This window comes from Buteo buteo, chromosome 7 (genome assembly GCF_964188355.1).
Source record: "Buteo buteo chromosome 7, bButBut1.hap1.1, whole genome shotgun sequence".
In the NCBI taxonomy this organism is placed as follows: Eukaryota; Metazoa; Chordata; class Aves; order Accipitriformes; family Accipitridae; genus Buteo; species Buteo buteo.
The window spans coordinates 18,241,413-18,266,307 of record NC_134177.1 but is presented as its reverse complement, the minus strand read 5'-3'; the positions used below and the strand labels follow the sequence as shown (position 1 = coordinate 18,266,307).

General features: G+C 37.2%; 1 protein-coding gene across 1 annotated transcript; it reads left to right on the top strand.

The window, feature by feature from the left end:
• The first annotated feature begins 85 nt into the window (after positions 1-85).
• GRK7 (G protein-coupled receptor kinase 7) lies at positions 86-24,515 on the top strand. Its single transcript, XM_075031771.1, has 4 exons — positions 86-3,509; positions 4,265-4,702; positions 18,916-19,187; positions 23,481-24,515. The coding sequence occupies exons 1-4, from the start codon at positions 2,907-2,909 to the stop codon at positions 23,821-23,823; spliced, it is 1,656 nt and encodes a 551-aa protein (XP_074887872.1). The 5' UTR covers positions 86-2,906; the 3' UTR covers positions 23,824-24,515.
• The last annotated feature ends 380 nt before the right edge of the window (positions 24,516-24,895 follow it).

The window sequence follows — 24,895 nt, the reverse complement described above, 5'->3', positions numbered from 1 at the left end:
GGATGTAGAAATAATTTTTAGCTGTCAAAGTTAAATGATATTTTATCTACCACCTAGTTTCTCTGCCAAAACTTGATCCCGGGCTCCATCCTCTAACCTTTATTAATTCCATCTAGTCCCATCAGAGGACTTCTTTCTTCATTTTGTTTTGGTTTATAGGTGAATGTGGAAAGTACCGAAGTAATTTTCACCCTGCTTTCAGTTCACGTCACGTGCATGATAAGAGTAGCTGAGAATTATAATTGTAGAAACGTTTTCCAAAGTGTCAGCTCAAACAGGTGTTAACACGAGGTATTAAGAAAGTTAATGTTGAAATAAAAGCAGCTGATATTTGTGTAGTTAGAGGTTAACCTAGAATATAAGGTAATGAATTTTATGTCTTGCATATTATCTCTGGAGTTTAGAGAAGATTAGCTTAAGTCCCAGTCTTTCAGTGAGCTTTGCACCAGAGAAATTTTCTTCTGTTCCAAATCATACCCTGTTACTCCATTAGCATAGTTCTTAGTAAATATCCATGTTTAGTCCTGAATTTGTTCACCTCTTGTACATGCAAAGTAAATCAGTTTTACTTCTCACCCAAACATACTGTTTTATGAGTAGGTAACACTAACTTAAATAGCCATTATTAACTAATAGATTAATGCTGATCTACTTTTCTCCACTGTTCAATAAATGCTGGGCAGATTTGGATAATTCAGCAAATCTAGCTAGAGTCTTCTCTCAAAAGTGACTGGAGTAATGAATATGTGTCCAAAGATGATACTGTTTCACTTTGCTTTTTGTGAAGTTACGTTCTTTTAGAGAAAGTTTATGTTCCATAGAAATCGGGGAAGATTCTAATTAACAGAGCAGAATGTTTTTTTGGAGCTTTTCATGTGTCTGTCTTATCCAGATCCCATAAACATTAGGTATTTTCTTTATTTGATTAGACATGAATATATCAATGCCTGTTGTAAGCTTGAGTTCACCCTTATGCCCCCAGCTACCAGCCATTCATACTGCTACTGTTTGAGCTGAGGTGGCATTTTTGCTAAAGGTAAAAAAGACCCTGCTGAATTTTAGGACCTGAAATTAAAGCTTTTATTACCTCCTTTCTTGCCTTTCTGTACCTGGGATATTATAGGAATATGTTGCTGTGGGCACCATTTTCAGGAAAGCCGCTAGCAGAATTCTGCATTTCTTCCTTTGACTTTTTTCAGTATTGCTTACTCTGCTGTTTGCATTATTTAGCCCTTTATGTAACCTTCTCTTGCTCCATACTTGCGTTCACCTGGCAGAATTAGCCAAGATTGCTGTACAAGCAAGACTTTCAAATACTCTCCTTTAGAGTACACCACATTCTCTTGCACACATAGCAGTTTGTGATGGATGGCCCTCTCAATCACAGCTAGAAAAACACTCCTCTAATGTAGTTTTGTAGAGTATAAGCATGAGTTATACGTCAAATGGATTCAATGCAGACAGGACTAAGGATGTAAAAAGAAAATGCTACATAGTAGTAGAGTGACAAAAAGCAGCCAAGAAGTGCTTAGCACTTACTGTAGGGAGTCTGAGAGGTGCCCGTTGTTAATCCTCATGTTTAGCATTTGTGCTTCAGCTCTTCAACTTGCTCTGAGAGTGAAAAAAAGAGAAAAGGAAACTTGACCTTGACCTCAAGAGTACAGCTTGACCCCACTGCTACTGGAAGAATCATGGAACTGCTTTTCGTGTTCCATTAATACCTTCCTTATATTTAAAGAAAGTTTTAGCAGCCAAATGACGTGAACCACAGCAGAAGGGGGCTTAACCTTGTAAGTGCCACACATGATTTTTATTCTTCTGGGGAAAAAACGGGGCACAGACTTCCTGGTAGGCAGCCAGTGAGTGAAGTCAGGTGGAATTTGCCTTCACTTGATTATAATCAGCTTTGTCTCTTTGTTGATGCCACCTCAGCCATACGCTGTTGCCACCTTCTCATCCTGCCACTTGCTGTCATAAAGCTCAGCAGGGAAAATAAACTGAAGGCACAATAACATATGGAAGTGTCTTGCCAAGATCTGGCTGGTCATTTGAAGTGTTTTTCCTTTTTTCTGTGGGTCGGAGATGAAGTCAGAACTATATGTTGTTTCATATATAGGGATCATTATTTTTAGACCAGCAGTAGGTTTTAGCCTCTGCATGTAATCCGCTCAGAGCCACATGGGGCATCAAGGTTTGCACAAAGTGTCTGTGGAGCTCAGAGTCATTGATGTTGAGTATAACTTGAGTTTTGGAAGTGTGGATGCTCAAAGCACTGAATTGTGTGGTAATTTAAAGCTCAATGACTCATGTTTGTCTATGTCAACTTCTGTTTCAGGCATGGGAGATTTGTGATAAAAGCTTTTTATAAAACCAGATCCCAACTTATGTAATTCTTAGTACATTGGTGTTCTCTGTGTCAAGGGAGGGAGATACGAGGCTGTCCTATTAACTGTGGCCAGAGTGCCACTGAGTTTGGAGTGTGCATGTACTGCAGACAGGAATCTTTGCACGTTCTCAGCAGCCAGGGTCAGTGTATGCAGAGGGAATCTTGGTACACGTAAAGGTTATCAGGGCCCAGTCTGAAAAGCACCCGCTGAACTGCGTGAGTTTGGTGCTGCCAGTGAGAAGGTTTGCCTAGGATGTCATCCCTCAGCTATACATAGCAAACTCAAAGCTCCTTACAGAGAAACCTCTTACCAGTCACTTTCCACAAATGGTGCATATACCTAAAGGTACTTAGTGAAAATCCTTGAGAGGTATTTAATGCAAAAGCAGTTAGTCTGGTGTTTTTCAGAAGCCCACACACGCCACTAGCAGGGAGAAGTGCAGGGCAGCTACAGCACAGCACTTGGGCCAGTTACTCATTTTGTCTCAGTTAGGCTCTGCCACCCCAAGACCTTGCCAAGATGTGTGACATGGGTGGGCTTGACAATCTGATTGCCAACACAGCCTATCTACAGGCAAGGAAGAGTGGAGATGGAGACACCAAGGAGATGCAAAAGAGACGTAAGAGCCTCTCACTGCCCAAGATTGATCAATGCACAGAGGTTAGACAGTCCATTGTTGCTGATTATGACAGCATCTGTGAGCAGCAGCCCATTGGCAAGAAATTCTTCAGAGACTTCTTAGAGACAGTGCCAGAATATTTGGTAGCTAGGGACTTCCTGGATGAAGTGTCAAACTGGGAGTTGGCAGAGGACAATGTCAAGAGCAGTACCATGGAAAATATGATCACCAATTTTCTAAAGGCAGGCTCCAAAAACTATCTAGCTTTCATGAGCTCTGACTTGGCCAGCAAATGCCAGGCAGCTACTGCGAAGGACTATGAGAATGTCATGCTGCTGGCCAAGGAGGAAACGAAACTCTTCCTTAAAGACAAGCCCTTCCAGGACTTCCAGACCAGCCCCTTCTATGACAAATTCCTCCAATGGAAAGTTTTTGAGAAGCAGCCGGTAACTGAGAAATACTTCTATGAGTTCCGAGTGCTGGGCAAAGGTGGCTTTGGAGAGGTAAGAGCTGTACTTTGAAGGATGTGGGTCATCCCTCCCCTTTCAAGATCAGCAGGTGGGTTTGCAAAGAGGAACTTGGCAATGGATTAAGAAATTGTCTAAGGTTTTCCAAAACTTGCTCCTTCAAATTGTCCGTTTCCCAGAAATTAGGCTGTGTTTGGTAATCTATACTGTAATACAGGCTCCAGGTGTCTGTTAGTGAAGAGCTACTCATATTCTGTATCTGTGCTAGTAAAAAAGCAGGCTTCTTTACAAAAGCTTGCATGACTGTCAAGATAGTTAATTATTAGTCTGCTCCTTGGCACTGTTTTAGCCTGTGCTAGCTCACGCGCTCCCAGATAACTCCTAGGTGTGGTTTAGAGAATAGCACAGATCAAGACCTGTTCCCAAAACACAGTATGAATGAGGCTACCTTGTTCTGAGATGGAAGAGAGTTTAGCTACAGAGATGCAAGCTGTATGTGCTGCTTATTCTCATGATCAGAAAATGGGTCCTTGTTTATTTTATTTGCTAATACCTGTCTACTAATGGTGTCCTGCATAAGGTCCACCCTGTACTGGTCCAGAACAGAACAGATTGTATGCTTGTTTTTTCCTTATTTTCTCTGCTTATATACTCTGCCACAGAAGTTAGCATCAGCAGCTACTAATAGGCATCTGTAATTCCCCAGTTCCTGCCTATTATTGCCCTTGATACTTCAGTCTGTATGTGTAAAATTCCTTCATTACCTTTCCTTGTGCATCTTGCTTCTCTAGGTTTGTGCCATCCAGGTGAAAAATACTGGCAAGATGTATGCCTGCAAGAAACTGGATAAGAAAAGGTTGAAAAAGAAAGGTGGAGAGAAGATGGCACTACTGGAGAAAGAGATCCTGGAGAAGGTCAATAGCCCTTTCATAGTCACACTAGCTTATGCCTATGAGAGCAAAAACCATCTGTGTCTTGTCATGAGCCTCATGAATGGAGGGGATCTGAAGTATCACATCTACAATGTGGGAGAAAGGGGTTTAGCAATGAACAGGGTCATCTATTACTCAGCTCAGATCACCTGTGGGATTCTGCATCTCCATTCCATCAAGATTGTGTACCGGGACATGAAACCAGAAAACGTCCTCCTGGATGACAACGGCAATTGCAGACTGTCTGATCTTGGATTGGCAGTGCAAGTCAAAGAGGGAAAAAGCATCACTCAGAGGGTGAGTACAAATTCATTGAAATATGGGCAGTAGGAAGAGAAGGTATTTCTAATGCATTATGAGTCCAAGGGTTAATTCCCTGGGATTTGTTCTTTGCTAAAGACCTTACGTGGTCATTTCATTCTAAGAGACAGGTGGTAAGAAGATTTGGTTAATTAACTCTCTAGATGCTATATGTAGTAAAATAACTTCTCTTACACAGAAAGAGTAAAATCAACTTGACCTGTTGTTTTTCTTAAGATAAACTTTTGAGTCAGTCATTTTAGAGTGGCTAACACAGATGCCTTATGCCTTGAGCAATAGTGCATAGTCAGGGATTTAACCAATTACTTGTTTGTTTAATGAGCAGCAGTCAAAGATATGACTCCTTCTGTATTCAGTTTTTACTCTTAGAAGAATACAGTTTCTTCCAGATTACTCGTTAAGTGATGGTAGTGATTGTATTGCAGGTGTTCATGGTGCTGCACAATAAACCATTGCCAACCTTCCTCCCCTCACAAATTCCTGAAAAGTTAGCAGACTTGATGACAGTTTGCAAATGTGCATGGCTGTGTGCATGTGTAGGAAGAAGGAGATGGATGAGCAGCTGCTTTTTGCTTTGTGAATTAGACTGTGCATCATTTCAGCTGTGACTATGGTCATCCCAAACTAACCCAGATTTGTAATAATGTCATGAGGTTTACACAAGAAAGATGTGTTCAGGTAGCTTAACTATGAAAAAAGTGTATTTCTCTCAAGGTGTCTGGAGCTTAAAGATGTATATGATGAGTGAATGTGTCTGAAATACACTAAGAATATGAAGAAACACAAGCAACTTTATAAACTTACAAATGGGTCCAACTGCCTTATGTTGAACTCCTCAAGTCTTTCATGTTACTCTGTAGAAATTCAGTAGAAGAGAGAGGACCTGCTGGTAACCTTTTGCATCATGCTTGAAGTACACATTTCTTTTGATGATGTTACTTAATGCAGTAATTTGCAGTTTGAAGGATATATATTTTTTTCTGGCAGTTTAAAAAGTTTGTGTTATGAGTGTTTTTAGTTGTCAGTGAGAGAAAATATGGAAGCTGATGTATTTTTAGATATGATGTAATTTTAAAATGAGACGGCATTGTGGTTTAGATATGAAAATACAGTTTCTGTGAAAACTAAGGCAGGTTTTTAAATAGAATTTAAGTGAAATGGGAATGTTGTTTTGTGAAGATGGCATTTTGATCAGTGAACCCAAAGCTGTAAGCCTTACTGTGCTTTGCAAGTTATAGATGCATGCAGTTATTATGGTTGGGAAAAAAATAATTTTGTCCAAGGGCAGTTTTTCGTACTTGTGAATATGTGGGGTTTGGCAGAAGAAAAAAAAACCCAGAATGAAAAAGTGTATTTAGAAATATCTAAGCACTTCTGTTGGTATTAGGTTAGAATCTCAAGGCAGTAGTGGACAAGGTGGTTGTTCCTCCTCACTTTCTATGACAGTCATCGAGTTGTTATAATGATTTTTCTTCTGTTGTTGTTCACTGTTTTTAGAAGCACTATTCACAGTTGTATGGTTGCTTTTATTAGAACAAAAACTGCAGTGAGTAATATACTACACGATTGTAGTGTGTTACAAGGAATTTCTGTTAAAGGCAGTTTTATTCATACAGGAAATTGAAATAGGAGAAGGAAGAAAAAGAAGTTGGGTTGTTTTTTTTTTTTTTTTTTCATTTTCTGTATCAGCTATGAGGGGTTAAATGAATAGTAATTCCCAGTATTATTTTGCATTTCTATAAACTAACCCTATTTGAGTAATTTGAAAGCTACTACTAAAAACCCATTATATGAGCTAGATATTACTATTATTTATAGTAAAGTTGTACACAGGAAGACCTAAAAACGCTTTTACAAAATTTGTTGCATTAGGCTTATCCATGTACCCCCGTAATAAAATAAAAATGGTGCTGTTAAATTAATTTTTGCTTTCTAATTACAGTTACATTGTGACTTAAAACTAGCAGAAAGTTTGTATCATAGCATGCTTTTTGACTATGACTACCAAATTAAAATCACTTTAAAAAAATGTTGAGAGAAGATATTTCTATAGATTTGGTTGGGGGTTTTGTTGTTTTTTTTTCCCCAAAAAAGATACATGGCTCCACGACAGATTTATTAAATTTAAATTTAATCAGTTGCACCATTTTGTGGACACAGTTTTATAAGGGCAACGTTATAAGCTAAGCAGAAACAGGCCAAATCTGCACTGTACTGTGTATCTGAGTGAAGTGCCTAACATCATAAAGCTGTTTCTAGATTTTGGATGATGGTCTGAACTGACAAGTTAAAGCTTACAATTTTCAGTCACTAATTATAGGCAAAATACTACTGATCTATAACATAACACCTTTTCATTTCAATTTATTTATCCATTTGCAAAGAATCCTTCTGTTTTGGTGGATGTTGTAATATGTTGAACTTCATTCATGTCTCCAGCAGTTCTGACTTTAAAGCCTTGTAACCTTGTAACCCTCTCTTATGACCTGGTTCTTCAATACCATGCTTAAAATACTGTTCTATTGCACCGTGAGAATAATGCCTAACTTCGCTTTAATCATATTCGTAAGTCATTCTACTGCCTGAAAGTAATTAACTAATATCCCTAGTACCAAATGAAGCCATGGTTTGGCTGTCTGGTACAGTTGATGGTCATTTATTTCATCTGTTAAGATAAATTTTACTTAGCCAGTCTTACACATATTATGAAGAATTAAGATAGTTTATTCGGTAAATGTAAGGTAGAAATAATTTTTTAAATTGCATCTGTTGTGGTCTTTTTGTAAGGTGATATATTTAAAAAAAAAGTTGGATTTTTTTTTCTTTTTTTTCTGCTGTCTACTGAAAGTGTGTGAGCTTGAGTTGTTTAATCTTTCATTTTATTTCTTGTTTTTCATCTTAGAAACATTAGTAGTAGCAACTGTTGAATTCCTTGTTTTGCTGAAGTACTGTTTCAGAGGGAAAAAAGCAACATGCTTTTCTGGGTCATATTTTAACAGTTTACTCACATTGAACAGATTTCTACAATGCAAGCTAGCCTTGTATTCAGTAAAGCTGCTTTTATTATGAGATTGTATTAATTCTGAGTATGGAGATCCTGTTTTAGTCTCATACTCTTAAATGAAGAAGCAGAATGGTGCCTTTTTTAATACAGAGCGCTTTCCTCCAGATTGTTTTCTGCAGGTGTGAACTGAATAGATGCTAAAGATGAAATAAAATAATGAAAGGTTTTTCAACAACTGTCTAAAAAACTCACTCTGCGATTCAGGTTTTTCTTCCTGAGTGCTAATCTTTTCATGATCTCTCTAGCTCTTCAGGTGTTAAGTGGATCTTCCTTGTGAATAAGCAAAATAAAATAGAAGATGCTTCCATACCTTTTATATATCAGGAGGAACCAAGTAAACATGTGGAGTAGACATCTGATCTTAGGCACCTGCTTAAAAAAATGTTCATCTCCATGTGTTTGACTGTAACTATGCTGGTATGAAAATGTCTCTTAATACATCGTAGACAGTCAAACAAAGCAGCAGTTTTTCCCTATGTCTCTTTTTTTGCTATATATTATGAAGTAGAAACATCATGTAATGACTTTCATTGTTCCTTATACAGGGTTGAATAGTATATGATATATCGATTTATCTGTGTATGTATTTTATTAGAGATTGCAAAAAAAGTCAGTATTTTGATGCATTCTGAAAGTTTTGTACACCTCTCATGAGCGTACAAGCCATTAAAGATAAATCTGTTCTGCTCTCAAAGCATCAAAAAAATTCCTAGCCTCTCATGTATGAATCAATGCACATCACCCATACATCAGCTGGAGGATCCATTAATCCATTTTGTAAATCTTGTTAGGTGATTAGGTTATCACATGGCACAAGTGATAAGCTAGTTAACAAGTTCCCATTTTAGACATTTTCCAAGTTTTTGGTGAAGATTTCTAGGAAACTATAATGTTTATGTACTGTTTACCAGCCAAAGATTATTTTCTTTGTGGGTGAAAAGGTTTTTTGAATTTTAGGTGGGTGACTAATGTGGTCTTATAAAGTAATGAGTGTTCATGCTGCAGAAAGAGCATTGTGCAGCAGATGGTTTAATACTTATTGAAGAAGTACTAATTGAAGTACTAATTAGTACTATTAGTACTAATACTAATTGAAGAAGTAGCCTTGGTATCCTTTAAGTATTGTCATCACATATACTCCTTTTGAGAAATATTTGTGTGCTCTATACCAATTGTATGTAACTATTATAAATAAAAATACCCTACTTTCAGAAACAATGCTCCTTACAAAGGTCTAGAAAGAGTTGGATACCTAGCCTTAGTTTTTCCCCTTTCTTTTCAATTGCTAAAGCAGCAAGTAGAATCATCTGGCTTTCTATGTGAATGTTATTTTGAACGTATATAGGCAGTTGTAAGTAATTGATACAGTAATAATTACAGAGTTTAGAAAACTTTAATTTCACTAAGGTGTGCTGATTCGTATTTGTGAAGTGCTAGCTGGCTTTAGAATGGAGCTATCCCACAAAAAATGCGCAAGTTTGAACAATAAGTGTCTTGGAAATAAAAGATGTAGAAGGCAACTGAAAGTTACTTAAAATATATTTTTTCTTCATGAAACAAATATGAATTATATGGGATCTTCTAGTGGTACATACATGTACCTGTGCAATCTACCTAGAAATGTGTATATGCACACTTACTCAGACAGAGTTCTTAATGACATCAGTGGAAACAGAAATAAACTCCTTGCCAGTGGTAATATAATTATTCAGGACTTCAGGAAATATCATTATGACTTTTCACACAAATGTGCCTGTAGCATCGGTGTCGATCATACCGTGAATAAACTAGATTGTATCTTAAAATTACGCCTTTTTAGATGTGATACTCTCTTTATCTTACATAATTGAAATGAGCAACAAGGAGAAACTGAGAGCCTGCAAAGATGGCTTTTGCACAGGCAAAATGTTTTGTCTAGTTATGTACTCACTTGATTGATTCTGGAACTAGTTCTTTTTGCATATGACAGAAATAAGGACCCTCCATTCCAGGTTTCTCCACTTGAACAGTTTGACCTGGCATCCTTTTTCTTGAAGTCTCTACAACTTTTCCTCATACAACTCAAAATTTACTTGTTTTATGTGAGTCAAATGCTCCTGCCCTTATCCAAAAGAGTAATACCACTTAATTTCCTGAGAATGGTTGTGAGAAAAGTAAGCATGTTTTTCTGTTTAGTACCCTCATATCCTCCGCATATCAAAATATAGAGGAACTTAATTCCATTTTCCCAGAAGTCAGTACATATTTGCTGTTTATTTCGGGAAGAACTTTCTACCCTTACTGGGTATGGCTTTTGTGCAAAGCAACTGTTGCATGTAAACTGTGAAGTACTTTTGTGCAGATGCATGTAAGCCAGAGAGCTTAAATATTGACATAACAACTGTGAAAAATAAGACAAATGTATTTTTGTAGTATTTATAAAAGTGCATTCATATCTTCAGAGGTTTCAGGCATCTTCATAGTTTTCCTGTGCTATGTTTTATATATTTGAAGGACATCATAATATTTTTATAGGAAAAACATGTTTTGGTTAAAATCTTACTCAAAATGTCCTTTTGCCCTCCTGTATGTTTGTTTATTATAAGATTCTATTTCTTAGGAAAACAGAAGGAAATCTATTTAGATGTTCCTGAAACTTGCAGTTTAATTTCAAGGCAGTTGAGAAGCGGGAGGAGGGTTTAGACTTGTGAAATAAAAAATAACTCAGCAAGCTATTCTATGGTTGACCTTTGGTCATTATCACATGGCATTCTTATTGGATAAGATTCTGTAAAAATTTATTCTTCCTTTGCACTTTGAAAAATGACAGCCCCTCATTTGCTCAGGATTAGAGTGACTTGCTGCTATTCTACAGTTTTGAAACCACCATTCTGCTTATGCATTTTTAAGTATGACATGTAAAATTCGTTACGTTTTACTAGCAGAACTTTGTTCTTAGAAATTTTGATAATCACAGTTATGAAGTGTGTCATCATGACAGGTATTTCAGATTTTTTTTAATCTCTGAAACATATACCTTACAGAATGCAACCTTATCCACTGTGAATGCCATGATCATGAGAGTGAAGGGAGCAAAAATGATTTTGTGGGATCATTCTGCCTCCTGCAGTTTTGGAGATGGCAGAAAGGGTACTGTAGTCATCTAAAATTATGAGGATGCAATGTGTCCCATGAAATGCTTTTGCTACAAAGGACGTGCCTCCCATGAGACATGTTTTTCTGCCTGGGAAAAGACATGGGAGCCCTTTAAAATTGGTCTCTTTGCATGACTTTTAACCTTGTTCTTCATTCAGTTTAATCTCACAGTTAATTAGTGCTGTAGCATGTTCTATAAAAAAGCAAGAGATAAGATTCCTTATCAAGTTCCTAGAGCTGGTAGAAAGTTTAATTAGCTCTTTGAATATGAAAAATGCATGTAAGTCCTAAATACTACTGTTCAGTCCCTTTGTCTCTTGAGGCTCATTATTTATTATAAAAAATAATACACATTCTGGAATGATCTGTTTGGTAAATCATCTAGTGGGCCACTTGTTGGTTCAACATTGTCAAAGGTGTTTTTACTTTATTGGGTAAGAAATGCAACATTTGGCTGATAATTTGAACTGTTGATTTGACGGCTTTGACCAGAAGCAGTATTGCAGTAACTGTAAGCTACGGGATGGTGAGGAATGTAGTACTTCTCTTATTGGACCACATGTGACATTCCGCTTACTGTGATGAGTAGTTTCAGTTAACAAATGTATAATGACTTTTTTATGAAGACAAAAGAAAATCCTGAAATTACAGATACAAGCAAGTGAAAACTGTGGCCTTGTTTTTGCTCAGTGTTCAAGTTTAAAATCTGCTGGTGGAAGGTAGCAGGTTCAAAATATGTGGAGGTTGTTCTTAGCACAATGTGTAGTTAAGCTGCAGGACTCCTGCAAAGGATCTTAGAGGGTCTAAAAATTTATCCAGGTTCAGGGGGAGAGTGGACAATTGATGGAAGACAACATTGTTTAGAGAAACCATTTCTGTCTCTGGAAGCCCTTGAACTGCAAACAGTTGGAGTCTAGGAAAGTATTAGAGAAGTATCAATGTACACACCAGGTTCTTGTAGTCTTCCCTATTTTTTGGCCAATTCACACATAGTAAACTGGCCATATGGGCCTTTGGTCTGTTGCAGCCAGTACCCATCTTCCTGGATTTACATGTAAAAGAATTGTATCTCCAACATTAGTCATAATCCTGACTAAGATAAGGTGGATGAAATCCTGTGAGTTTCAGTGATAGACAGTAACCATCCAGGCATCATTGTCATTCGCACTACTTAACCTACAGGGGCTATACCTACATTGGAGGGCCAATACCCTTCTCAGGGCACCTTGCAGTCTTGTTTCCTCAGTCACACTGGTGTTGGATACAGAATTTCTCTTTGATGTCCCCTTTTTGAGAAAGCCACCTATGCATTGTGCTATGATTACTGTATTTGCATTCATTATAAAGAGCTTCATAAAATATATACAGAGCTAAGTAGATGGAGAATTTTCTCCTTTATCAATATTGTTTATGGAATTTTCTGTGGTCATTAAATAATAAAACCATAAACATCTCTGAAGTGAAGTATTATTATTCCAACTTTATAGATGGGAAATGGTCAGGAGAGATTTAAAGGGAAATTAAAGGGAAAGTCATGTTACAGGAAGACTAGAGAACCCTGATAATTCTTGAATTCTAGTTGTGTGGTTATGAGTCTGTCCTAAGTGTTTTGCTTGTCCGATATGCTCCATCCCTGTAATGTCTGAGTGCTTCAATGCCCATGAATGCATATTTCTTCTGATGACACTTCACCAAAGTGGGGATGTTAGCAAACTGTGACTCCAGTAGGGATCTGAGGCAAAGACAGTGATTTACGCATGATCACACAGGAGGAAAGCAGGGACATGCTCTAGAGTCCAAAGTTAAAATTGGTGCCCAGTTACTGGACTCTGCTTCCTCAAGCCATTTATCCCTTTGATCTTCATATAGCATGAAACTAAACTGGAAAACATGCTATAGCTGTGTCTATTTCTCTTCTCAAGTGTGAGCACAGAGGCTGCCTGCCCTTACTACCACAGAAGAGGCTTTCTCTTTCATTTGTGCAGCTTCTTGGTTTCAAGGACCACTGATGTCCAGGCTTGAAAGAGTAGGAACCATTGGTGGAGTTTTTTACTACTCCAGCTAGTGACTTTGGACCCTGAGGCAATTTTGTTTCCTTTTTTTCTAATATAGCAGAAATTTGTTTTGTCCCTTTTGTGCTTTTATCTGTGTGGGTTTTTAAAGGCAGACAGCTTTCCCTGTTAAAATTAAGTTCCTATGTGAAAATGAAAAAAACTTTGGTCTTGAATTTTGTGTAAGCATGTGGGATTCAGTAGCTCTTAAGCTCCTATACAGTCTTTCTCATTATCTTTTCCTGGTACTCTGAACAGTCCTTGTGTTCTTCTGAATCAGTAGCCCATCAATTTATGATAGACCATCCCATCATAAGGTCCTTCCCTTTGTTAAGCATTAAAACTAGAGCAAAATCTTTGTTCTGTGAGACTTTTCAAGGGTGCCTTTTGTCCTAATTGGATTTGATTTTATTTTCTTTTCAAACATAGTTGCCTATTCATTTCATCAACTGGCTTCTTGTTACTGTATGAACATGTGGTGAGAAAGTGTGGAGGAACTGCAATTCTGTGTGACTCATTTAAATTACGCTCCATTCCTCCTCACAGTGGCTCTTGGGAGAAAAATGAAGATTGTAAAGTGAGTGACAGAGGCAGATCAGTTGTTCTGCTTTACATCTAGGGCCTATTAGCTTGTGTGCAGAGAATAGTTTTCTGTGGTTTGTTCCTGCATTCCTGCAGGGTCTATTAAGGGCATTGCTGAAGGAGTGGAGGAACAGCTGGACAAGAGAACAAAGCAGGCAGTGGCACCCCTTGGAGGAAGGAAGGACTGAACCCCAGGAAACAGCTGATAGAGCTAAACTCAGCTTGTTTTTTTTCCTCTGTTCAACAGTTCTTGTGCCATGGCAAACAAAAGATAGACATTCTGATTTGCTTTACTGTTTGGTTTGTGATATCAGTTGAGTTTGTTTTGCAGAGATCTGTGGGAAAAGGTAGAGAGATCTAAATCCCGTTTCTCCTCATTTGCCTGTTCCTGTGCTGGTGAATGCTCCAGAGGGTTCTGTGTCTTTCTCCCCTGCATCTGCCAGAAGCTGGGGTAATGGCAGTGTTCAAGGGACTTTCCTTTCTCAGGACTGCAGTCTGAATAGGTTGTATGAGTGTACTTATACCGTGGGCCTCATTCTGCTCGAAGCTGTGGTGTGCCAAGTACCCATTGACTGTACTGGGAACTGAGTGCACTTAGTGCTTCTCAGGATCACATCTTGTATTATTAAAAGATTATAATTATGTGACCTTTTAAAAATTTATGCAGGATCACATTTCACAAAAGAAATATTTGTATAATTTCAGATGAGTCATTTCTACTATGTCCTGTCAAACCACACTCAAAGCAACAATTCCACTTAGCAGAACTTCTTCACTAATGTATCCAAGGACAGCATTTGGTCATTACGTTTCAGAGGATTATTGAAAAATTGGATTTTGGGTTGTTCTCAAGATAGAGAAATAAAGGAAGAAGTAGATCTGTTAACCCTTTTCAAAAGCAAGTAAATTAAAATTTAATTGACTGAAATTTAATGACTATTTTTATATTTCAAACCACATATGCAAGTAAGGCATCCTGCTCATCATCACAAAAGACAGTTTTAGATGGAAAGCAAGCAAAAAATACCTAGTGTTGCACTGACTACACTTCAAAGTTGCGTGCCTCTGCAATGGCATATGATTTCTGCTTTCTTTAAAAAAGTTGGGATAATATAACATTCTTTGGCTCCTTTGTGATTTTTTTTTTTTTTTATTGTGTCCCATTAGATGCTTCCAGGTCAGTGAAGGGGTAATTCCATGTGTTTATGTGTCTCTGTAAGATCACTTGAGCAGTCAACAGGTATGTTCAAATGGTTCCTGGTCTTATCAGGAATGCTACAGAAAAGAAGAAAATAATGTGCTTGGTCTTAGTCTTGGTCAAAACCCAATGCACATCCTAGTAGTGTAGAGATGACAACAAAGGAATTCAACTTTCTGAGTATGTTTTTTTTTCAGTTTCCCTGTTTCCATTAAAAGAGTGGAATTTATCCATATACAATAAGATCTAGTAAGAAAAAGTGTTTTTCAGTTAATACACAACTTCTGAAGTTACTTATAAATTGTACTGAGTGAAAACAATTACAAAATTACAATTACAAACCTAATGATTTTTTTGTGTGATAGATATACCAGTAACCCATACTTACAGGTATCCATTCTGAGGCATGGTCAGATAATCCTAACTGAATTAAATATTCAATACCAGCCTGTGGAAAATAGACTCCTCCTCAAAAATGATGCATTTATCTTTTTTGTGGTATCTTTTAATTCCTTTGGTCTCTGTCCTTTTTCTTTCCTGTTTACATTTGAGTAAAATTTACAGTATATTTATTTACCTCTTGGCCTGCAGAGAGTAACTTAACTCATTACTCTGTTTCAGTTTGGCTTTGGGAATCGGTGGATACATTTGCTATCTAATACACTATTTTTTTGCTACTCAAATCTCACTACTGCTAGTGAGAGTTGTACAGTTTAAAACTCCCTTCACTAACCTTCTGTTTTACCTGCTTCAATAAACCTCCCCTGAGTCATTGAGGCTGCCTTTCATGTTGCCACAGGATCTCTTTTCCGTGAAAGATGATCTGATTTTTGACATCTTGTTCTCCATAATGATTAGTGCAGCAATGTTAGGTTTTAGCTTTCCTCTAATGCTGTCTACTCCCCAAAGATAGAATTAAATCTTTATTTGAAAGATGTATGTTCTTGCAGTTCCAGAGGTTAAATAATTCCTTTTTTTGTGTTCCCTGATACAGCAAATGCTTAGGACTTTGTCATCTTTCTTCCCAAATGATCATCTTTCTTCCCAAATGATTTTGCCAAAGCTCCACACATGTAGAAGTAGGTGGAAGAGACTAAAATGTAAGCTCTTTTCTTGCTTTCTTCAAATTCCTGTTTTGATAATGATTGCAGAGACCTACGTATTTCTTCCCCCTGCTTGTTCATGTGTTTCTTCCCCCTTAATCATCACTGCTGACTACTTGTGAAATGTGTTTGTTTCTGCTATAAAATGGTGATATTTCAGTGGGTTTTGAGTCTCAGGGGTTATGAGATTAGGTTTAGATTCCTGCTTCTCAGCCTGTTCCTTCATTATGAATCGTAGAAAAGCTTTAGGATTGGGAGAGATTTGTTTTAAGATCAGGTTCAATTTTTTTATGAAATTCCATGAGAAAAACAGCTGTCATAAAATTCTGAATTGGAATGGTTTGACACACCAGAGGAACAATATATGTTTCTAGACTTCTCTCAGATTGAGCTGGATCAAGTCAATAACAACAGCTCAAAAGATTTCAGTGCTACTAATTTAGAATTTTGAAGTGTAATTCTTGTTCACAGTAACCCCATCTTGCACTTCAGTCTGAAAGGAAGCTGTTGTTGGTCCATCTCTATTTTCTATTAAATTGTGGTCATACAGTCTTTCTGGTCTGTGATTATGGTCTTGCTTTCTCTGTTCTTGAGAAACATGAGTACCATGTCAAAGCATGGTGTTCTGTATGGTGTGACTTACTGAAGGTTATGTGGAAGGTGCACATGGAAGAGACTGAAGTTACTTGGCAACTATTCCTTTTGAAAAAACAACCTTGGAAGAAGAGAACACAAGTGGAAGGAAAGAGGCAGTCTGAAAGGAACTGCCTTGAGACACATTTATTATCACAGAATTCTGACTTGCATGTCAGATTTTTCCAGTTCCTGTATGATGATGCTAAGTTGCAGCAAAGTAATGTCTTATCGGAAGGACCATACTGTGCTGTCAGGATACATTTTGACGATGATATGACTCATCAGTTCTTCAAGGCATTAGTGCCCCAGCTTCATCTCAGTAAAAATAAGAATGTTTATTGCTTCCCAGAAGGAGAAGGAAAAAAAAAAAAAAGACAAAAAATATTCCAGAAGCCTATTTAGTGTCTGTGTTCAGTAACCCGCAATGAACTCTGTGGGCATCCTTTTGTACCAAATTTTCTCTACTGCTCTCAACCCCTCCACTCCCTTCCAGGTTTCATGATCTGAGGCCAGATGGATCTGGGGTTCTGTGGTCCGTATTTGAGCACTTGTCCCTCTTTCTGAATGGAGCAGTAATCATACATGAAAATGTAATACTGTCAGGGTATCTCTCAATATTAACTTTTACTTAGAGAAATTTAATGCAAACAGTACAAATTACATGTGGAATGATGTCAGCTGCTGCATTGCCCATATGGCTCCTCTGTACTTCTGTGCCCATATGGATCTTCTGCACTTTTTTAGTGAGTGACACAACAGTTCACTTTTAAACTTCTTTTTGTTTTTTTTCTTCCAACCTGGCTGATATTTTTGTTCTTCTCATCTTATTTCTGTTTTTCAACCAAATGGAGGATTTTGCTCTATATCCCTAAAAGTAAAAAAAATACAAAGAGGGAAAACAAACTGGATTTCATTTGCTGTCCTTTAGACTTATGTTGTAATTGATGCTAAGATGTTCCCTCTTGCACACATTGTTTACGGTAGAGTATATGCCATAATGTGTAGTGGCATGAGCTAAAGTTTATAGGAAGACCTGGCTCAGAAATACTGTGCCTAAAGTTGTAAAAATTAGAGGAGTTACCCAAACCCTGTAAAATAAAATTCATGTGTTGAGCCTGTGCTTTTTACAAATATAATATGCACAAATGAGCTCTAGTTCTAGTTACGTTTTTCTAACTGTTTTGCTTTGAAGTGAAGCTCTGTCACTACCTGTGTTTTGGTAGCAGCAATAATGACCATCTTGAATAACCTTTAGTGGGATTTTGCACAACATAATTTTTCATTTTAAATTGTAATACTACTAATACATCAGTCCTAGTATTTCAAAAAGATACGTCAGAAGTTGCTTGAACCTCTTCTATAGTTACCGCTGTTAGCTGAATCTGGTAAATATATAGGATACGGCATCAGATGCAGCAGGAAATGTTGGGTCGGCTGAGGGAATGCTGTTTTGATTGAAATCTCGCATCCTCAGTCATGTAAGAGTGCAGCAGAAAGTGTATGGAGAGAGGTTGCCCTCCTCTCTTCCCTCCCAGGTGAATCGGCTCCCTCGAGACAGAGGCAGCAGGAGCTATTTTGAACACTGTGCAATCTGTCCCCCAAGGGGAGTGTGCCAGGCCTGATCTGGGAAGGAAGCGGGCAGATTTCCCTCTCAAAGAGCGGTCATTTCTTCTCTTGGGCAAGGGTCCATTAGTGCTGCGTATAGTAGTAGTCTTCATTCAGTGAGCTTTTTTCAGTTACAAAATACAAACTCGTTCTTTCACTTGAACGCCTGTAATTTTCTAATTATAATTTTCATAGGTTTACTTTCTTAGAATGGTTTTAAGAGTTTTTCTTGGCCCTTGATGGTAGTAATTCCTTCCAGAAACCAACAGGGAGTGTGGATGAGAACTTCCTCATGCAGCTTATCTACTGGCTTGATGAGAATTTTCTCATTGGCAGCAGACCCCTGTGTTGGACCAGTTATAACCATTGAATGGGGAGGGAATCGGTGATTGTCTGAGTTTTGTCTTTTTTTAATCATTTCAAATTGATTGCTAGTTTTGTTTACAGGACAAACCCGACAACACTTTCTTCAACAGGAAAAAAATTAATACAGAACAAGAAAGCAAGCTAAACATTAATTTTAAAAGAAACCACATTTAGGTAGAAATTGCATAGGCATTTCCACCTTTGAAGAGCATACTTAAGACAGTTTTCCCGTATGCTAAGATGTTTAAAGACAGATACCGTCCATGTGCTAAAACAGAGCTATACCTCAGAGTTTCTAGGAAAAAAAAAATCAGTTATATGGAGTTTCTAGATACAAAATATGTCAATTGTATTACTAATATTTTGGAAGAATTATAGACTAGTCTGTTTAATTGGATGCATTTCATTACTGACATTGTATAGTAAATCTGTCTTTATGTTTACAATAGGCTGGGACAAATGGTTATATGGCTCCAGAAATCCTGAAGGAGGAAGATTACAGCTATCCTGTGGACTGGTTTGCTATGGGGTGTAGTATTTATGAGATGGTTGCTGGGCGAACACCATTCAAGGATTTCAAAGAAAAGGTCGGTAAGGATGAGGTTAAAAGAAGAACTCTGGAAGATGAGGTGAAATTTGAACATGCCAGCTTTACAGAGGAAGCGAAAGATATTTGCCGACTGTTTTTGGCTAAGAAAACAGAGAATCGTTTAGGAAGCAGGTATGCCTTACTTCTCAAACTCAGTAAAAGCCAGACTAAAGCTGCAAACAATATTATTATTTTATGTATTACACAAAATTAGGTTAGATCTTGACTTTCTACAGAGTACTGAATTTTCCCTTTCACTTCTAGGAAGAGAGAGGTGGAAAGTTTTGAAGATAATATGGAAATAAGGAATTTTGTTGCAATAGTGTGAATGTCCATCCTTACCTCAGACTACTCATAGGAGTTCCCTTCTTGGTATTTTGTGGGGTTAGACTCTATATAGTTTCGGGAGAAGGGAGCAGCCCATTTCTCTTGCATTTTCTTTCCTAAAGGTAAAGGATATTCAAGTAGATACCTGCATCTATGCTAATGCAGACTGAATGCAGTATCTTAGGCTGTATCACTTACTGGAATGATGTGGGCAAAAGTCCAAATCTGCAATGTGGATTCTCTTCCCTGCAGATACCTGACTTGCAAGGCTGCATCAGTGGCTTCTTATTGAAGAAATCTTAACCCCTCTGCTTTGCTCAAGTGCTTTAAAAAAATCTTGTAGAGGTTCTGGTCTTCCTGACTCATCCCAGGGAGAAAAGGGAGGAAAAGAATATTAGGCACAAATTCTTGTAAAGCAAAACATTTTTGGGGACTTCAGACGTGGCTTTGGGTTGATAAAGACTGATGGATGTGTCCCTGACTTAGCAATTTCAAGTAACTGTTCAATAAGAAAATTAGGAAGATAAGCATTGTAATATTTAACTTGTAATATCTCTGATCCCTCTGGTGTGTGTGTGTGTACATATATATCTAAATCAATCAATCATTCATTGCATTTTTAATGAGACAGATTGGTGATCTGCATTTGCAGTATAGACAAAATAAAAGAAATATAATAAAAATGTAAGAAACAAATAGGAAACTGATAGTACCTGTCTTTAGAATACACCATGATTTGAATCACCTATGATTACAAATACATGTCAGGTGCTTTTCCAATCTAAAGGTGGAATAGACACAGGGACTTAATGAAAATGCACAGATAGTCTTCTAAATTTATAATTCATAACAACGTGGAACAGTTTTTCAAAATGTTAGTTACACATTTGCATGAAAGAATTAACTTCAATGAAAGGTAATATATCATTAATGTACATATTCTTATTATTCTAGTGCTAAATGAAGACAACTACTCTTTGTGCCTCAGGAGTTTTCCCAACAACTCCACAAGGCTGCAGAAAAAAAATATTTTCAACAGCACACGGAGTATGTTTGATACAAAATCCGTATTATTTGTAATATGTTTAAAAAGCTTATTTTAAAAATAAATTTAATAAAAAACATTTAGAGCATTCTACCTGACAAGTCAGCATGCTTTGCAGACATTTAGTCTTACAGCATGTTGTGAAGGAAACACATTTCAGAGTAGGGGAAAATGAAATTTAGAGATTCTGAGTGACTTGGTCAAGTTCATTCAGCAAGTCTGAAGCAAAACCAGCAACAGGCTGTTCACTTACTGTAACCACATTCCCTTTGCCAAGGGAATCGTTTACAATCATTCTGTCTGCTTAGGGTTTCATTATTTCTCAGCAATGGGAGAAATGTACACAGAAAGGTAATTGCACAGATTATTTTAAATTTTCTGCTATTTAAGATATTCTTACTCTTATGTTCCATACTTAGAGAAGGAAAACGATAGGATGTATACCATGCCTAGGCATGATATGGAATAAAAGCCTGCGTGTACCTCTTAAACAGGGCGATACTATTCAGGACAGCTCATCCTTATGTAAAGATTAGTACTGTAATTCTACTAAGGACAGCAAGACCTTGGGTTATCTACATAAGTGCCTGTTGCATAAGTTAAAGCTTCTCAAGGACAGCTTTACTTTGTACACCTGACTCTTTAAAATACTCCACTCTTTTATTGAAGACTCAATGTCACTAGCTAACTCAGGAAAGATGTAACCCTTTTTCTCCACTCAAGCTTTTTGGGATTGACACCTCAAATCCCAAATCTGTAAAGTGTTGGGGGGTTTTTTTGTTTGGTTTTTTTTTTGTTTTTAATGGAGGAATACAAAATTGACAGAGTTTAGATGAGTTCATTTGCTCTTTCTATTTAAGTTACGTAAACATGCAGTTCACACAGGAAGAGCTCAAGTTCATTTCCAGCTAGCTGGAAGATGCCTCAGTTGGTTCCAGTAGATGGCGTTCCTGGAGCTTTATTTTTTTAAACTTTTTATGGTTTTGCTGGTGTCAGAAAATACATCAGGAGGAGAAACACTGCAGCAATCCATTCTGGAGCCTTCACCAGCTTCTAGTGCTTTTTGGTTTATGTTAAAGAAAGGAAAAGCAAAATAAAGTGAAATTTTTGGGAGTGCATCTGCCCAGTAGGATTGTCAGCGCTACTAGTCCACCAGTGTTCTCAGGACACTAGTTAATTTGAACAGCAACTCTAATGCACTTCAGGCTAACATGGAATGTAAATAAATAACATCACGCTCGAGGGCTGCTAAAGTACTTGGTTATCACTAGCTAGTTAAGTTAGGAGATGGCTTTGCAAGACTATGCATATGCAGAGGTCATGATCCCTGTTGCCTTAATCTATACAGTCATAATTGTGTTCATATGGCTCCTTTGGGTTGAAAACGTCATTGTTTCATTGCCCTGGGTGCCCGGATGGCAGCATCTATCATTCTTCAGGTTGTGATTTAGCATCCTGGTCATGGTGATGTACAGTGGTTAGTGGCTTGTGGTGACCTGCTCAGAAGAACCAGGCAGCAGAAGCACAAAATGAAAATTTTCTAACAAGGGAGATGAAAAGGGCAGCTGGTAGCTTCATCTCAGCTGTGCCTGGATAGCACTAAGGCAGGCTGGAAGCATGGCAGGACAGCTTATGAGGAACTGGCAGCAGGGCAAGCTGGAGGAGCTGTTCTACATACATGGTATGAGGTCTTAAAAAATGAAGATCTTCTGTAGTCACACAAATCTACTTCTTCTATATGGTGCTTCTACACATTTGCAAGGATAAAAAGACTTGCCAAAGGTATGCATTACATTTTGTTCATAGAGCATTATCTAGAAATACATGAGGGCTTACACTTTGCTACGTATATGATTTTGTACGGAAGTGGGAAAAGTAAAAAGCCACGTGTTAGCAACTGCCATTTTCTGAGGCCAAAAACCAGACAAATTTTTTTTCCTATGTTACCATTTTCAAGACCAGTGCATCCATAAATACATTAAAAAAAGAATGCATAGGTGTAGAAAATACAGCGGCCCTCTCTGCACCTCCTTTCATTAGAATTCAAAACTCAAACTTTGCATGCCTTAATGCTAGAGGCGCAGTTCAAAAGGTGTGGTCCTTGGTCGTGCTTTAATGAGCACACCAGATTATTCTTATCATCAGAATATCCTACAAGTCTCTCTATGGGTCTACAATAAAACAATTCACTGTTTCTTTTACAGCAAAAGTTGACTCTGAGGTCTGCAGTTGTTTTTCGTAAGATGTACTTAAAATATGTATTTACAATTATTTTAGTCCTTTCTGGATTTTATTACTGGGTTTTAACAATATTAATAAAGGATTATGTTTGTGACAGTATGGCACACATACTTTTGCTAATGTAATAATTTGTGAATCTTTTGCTTAAAATCTTTGTTCATTTATAGGAGTGGTTATTAGAGTGACACTAAAACAAAACACTAAAACTTGGAGTGTTTATTAGAGTGACATAACTGAGTTTTATTATGTAAATGCGTAGCTGCTTTGAATTAAGATAAAACCAGAAATGTCATTTGTCACTAGTTTCGTATTCACTGTTGTTCCTCAGAGTCAGTCTGTAGATGTATTGACCCAATGTACCACAGTCTAGAGTTGAATAGATATTCTTATCCTAGTTAATATAGAGCCAACCATTGGACTTTCATTGTTGGACAGTAAATCTGATACTCCCCCTCCCCATCTTGCTATACCTTCAGTTCTGGTTAAAGTGTATCTTTGTATATGGGTATCTCAGTGTGCTGCCAGAAGCAGCACTGCAACTCTTGCATGGCACCTTGCCTGGACTGATTCACCCTGAGAGGCAGAGTAATGAATAATGGGATCAGGATGTTTTGTCCTTCTCAGCTTTGCTTATATTGTGCAATGCAGCATTCTTTGGTTATGAAAAAATGAATAGCATTGCATTTTTTATATATATATATATCTTTCTCTCCTTACTTTAAAATACTCTCACGTATACAACACAAAGACACACCTGTATCTATCTGAGAGCAAAACATCATACTGATTAACAAACTTTTGCTTTATTGCAGAAATGAAGATGATGACCCAAGAAAACATGGTTTCTTCAAAACAATAAATTTCCACAGGCTAGAGGCAAACCTTGTTGACCCTCCATTTGTGCCAGATCCATCAGTTGTCTATGCCAAAGATGTTGCAGACATTGCTGACTTCTCTGAAATACGAGGAATTGAGTTTGATGACAAAGATAAGAAGTTTTTCAAAAAGTTTGCAACAGGTGCTGTCCCTATAGCCTGGCAGGAAGAAATTATTGAAACGGGACTGTTTGAAGAACTGAATGATCCTAACAGAGTAGATTCCAGAGGTTACGCAAACGGAGGTGAAGCTAAGTCAGGAGTTTGTTTGTTGTTGTAAATATCACATCGTTAACAAAAAGAGTAGAAACCACCTCAGAACTTTCCATATTCTGACACTGTTTCAGAAACTCAGTCCATCTGTTAAAGAAGAACCAATCAGTGTATTAGGACATTGACAGGCTATGTAGGACCACCAGCTGTATAGACTATATTATTTCCTTTGCTCTAACAAAGGAGATAATATTTTTGTTTTATTGGAGATTTATCAAGATGAAGAACCATATTTCTCTAAGAAGATTAGAATGATAGAAATTCTGAAATACAAAAAGCAATAATGGAGTGAAGAGGCAACGCCTGTTGGAAATGACTGACTAGCATTTTGAATACAATGATTTGTTGGTTTTCTTTCTATTTTCTTGTTATTTCTACTAACACTTCCTCAGTCTACAGTTTTCAGGAAAGATTTTTTTAATTTTCAAGTAATATTTTCAGTTAGACAATGGAGCTCATATACGATGTCAAGCGTGGAATGTTATTGGTTAGCCAGTCTGTCTGTTGTTTTCTTAATTTCTATTAGTTTTTGGGTGGTTTGATTGTAATGTGTTCAAATTGTCATAAAATGTAAAAGAAGGCTCTACATATCACTAGCAAGTAGGACCCAACAGGACCAAACTCTTTTCAAAGTTGATTTTAACAGAGTGAAGATAAGATTGCACTAATTTAATTGAATAAAGCATTTATTTATTATTATTAAGCGTATTCTTTTAAGTGATAATACCATATACAAAGAAAATGTGTTTATAAGTAAATACACGTTCTTTTTGACAATCACATTTAAACTATCAGGTTTCCTGATAATTTTTCTGTATTTTGGTGATACATTAAGCTACAAATAGACCAAAGCAATTTATAACTGGCTTTTTACAAGACATTTATTTCAGTGCAATATAAATTTTTACTTCAGTAATTGCAAAATGCATTATACTATTAAGTGCTGTAATGGTGGAAAGGTTATGTGTGCAAGTTGACACTATCTTCAAATGTTCATTGAGTCTTGTGCAAATTTTGATGTATTTTATTTTTCAATTTTATGACAACCTAAATCGAATTAATTGGAAACATTTCGCGAA

Bases quoted from the DNA above. Each gene is read 5' to 3' on its own strand.
- GRK7 (XM_075031771.1), top strand. From the start codon at position 2,907: ATGTGTGACATGGGTGGGCTTGACAATCTGATTGCCAACACAGCCTAT. The intron at 3,510-4,264 runs GTAAGAGCTGTA...TTGCTTCTCTAG, and splicing joins GCAAAGGTGGCTTTGGAGAG to GTTTGTGCCATCCAGGTGAA. The intron at 4,703-18,915 runs GTGAGTACAAAT...TGTTTACAATAG, and splicing joins GAAAAAGCATCACTCAGAGG to GCTGGGACAAATGGTTATAT.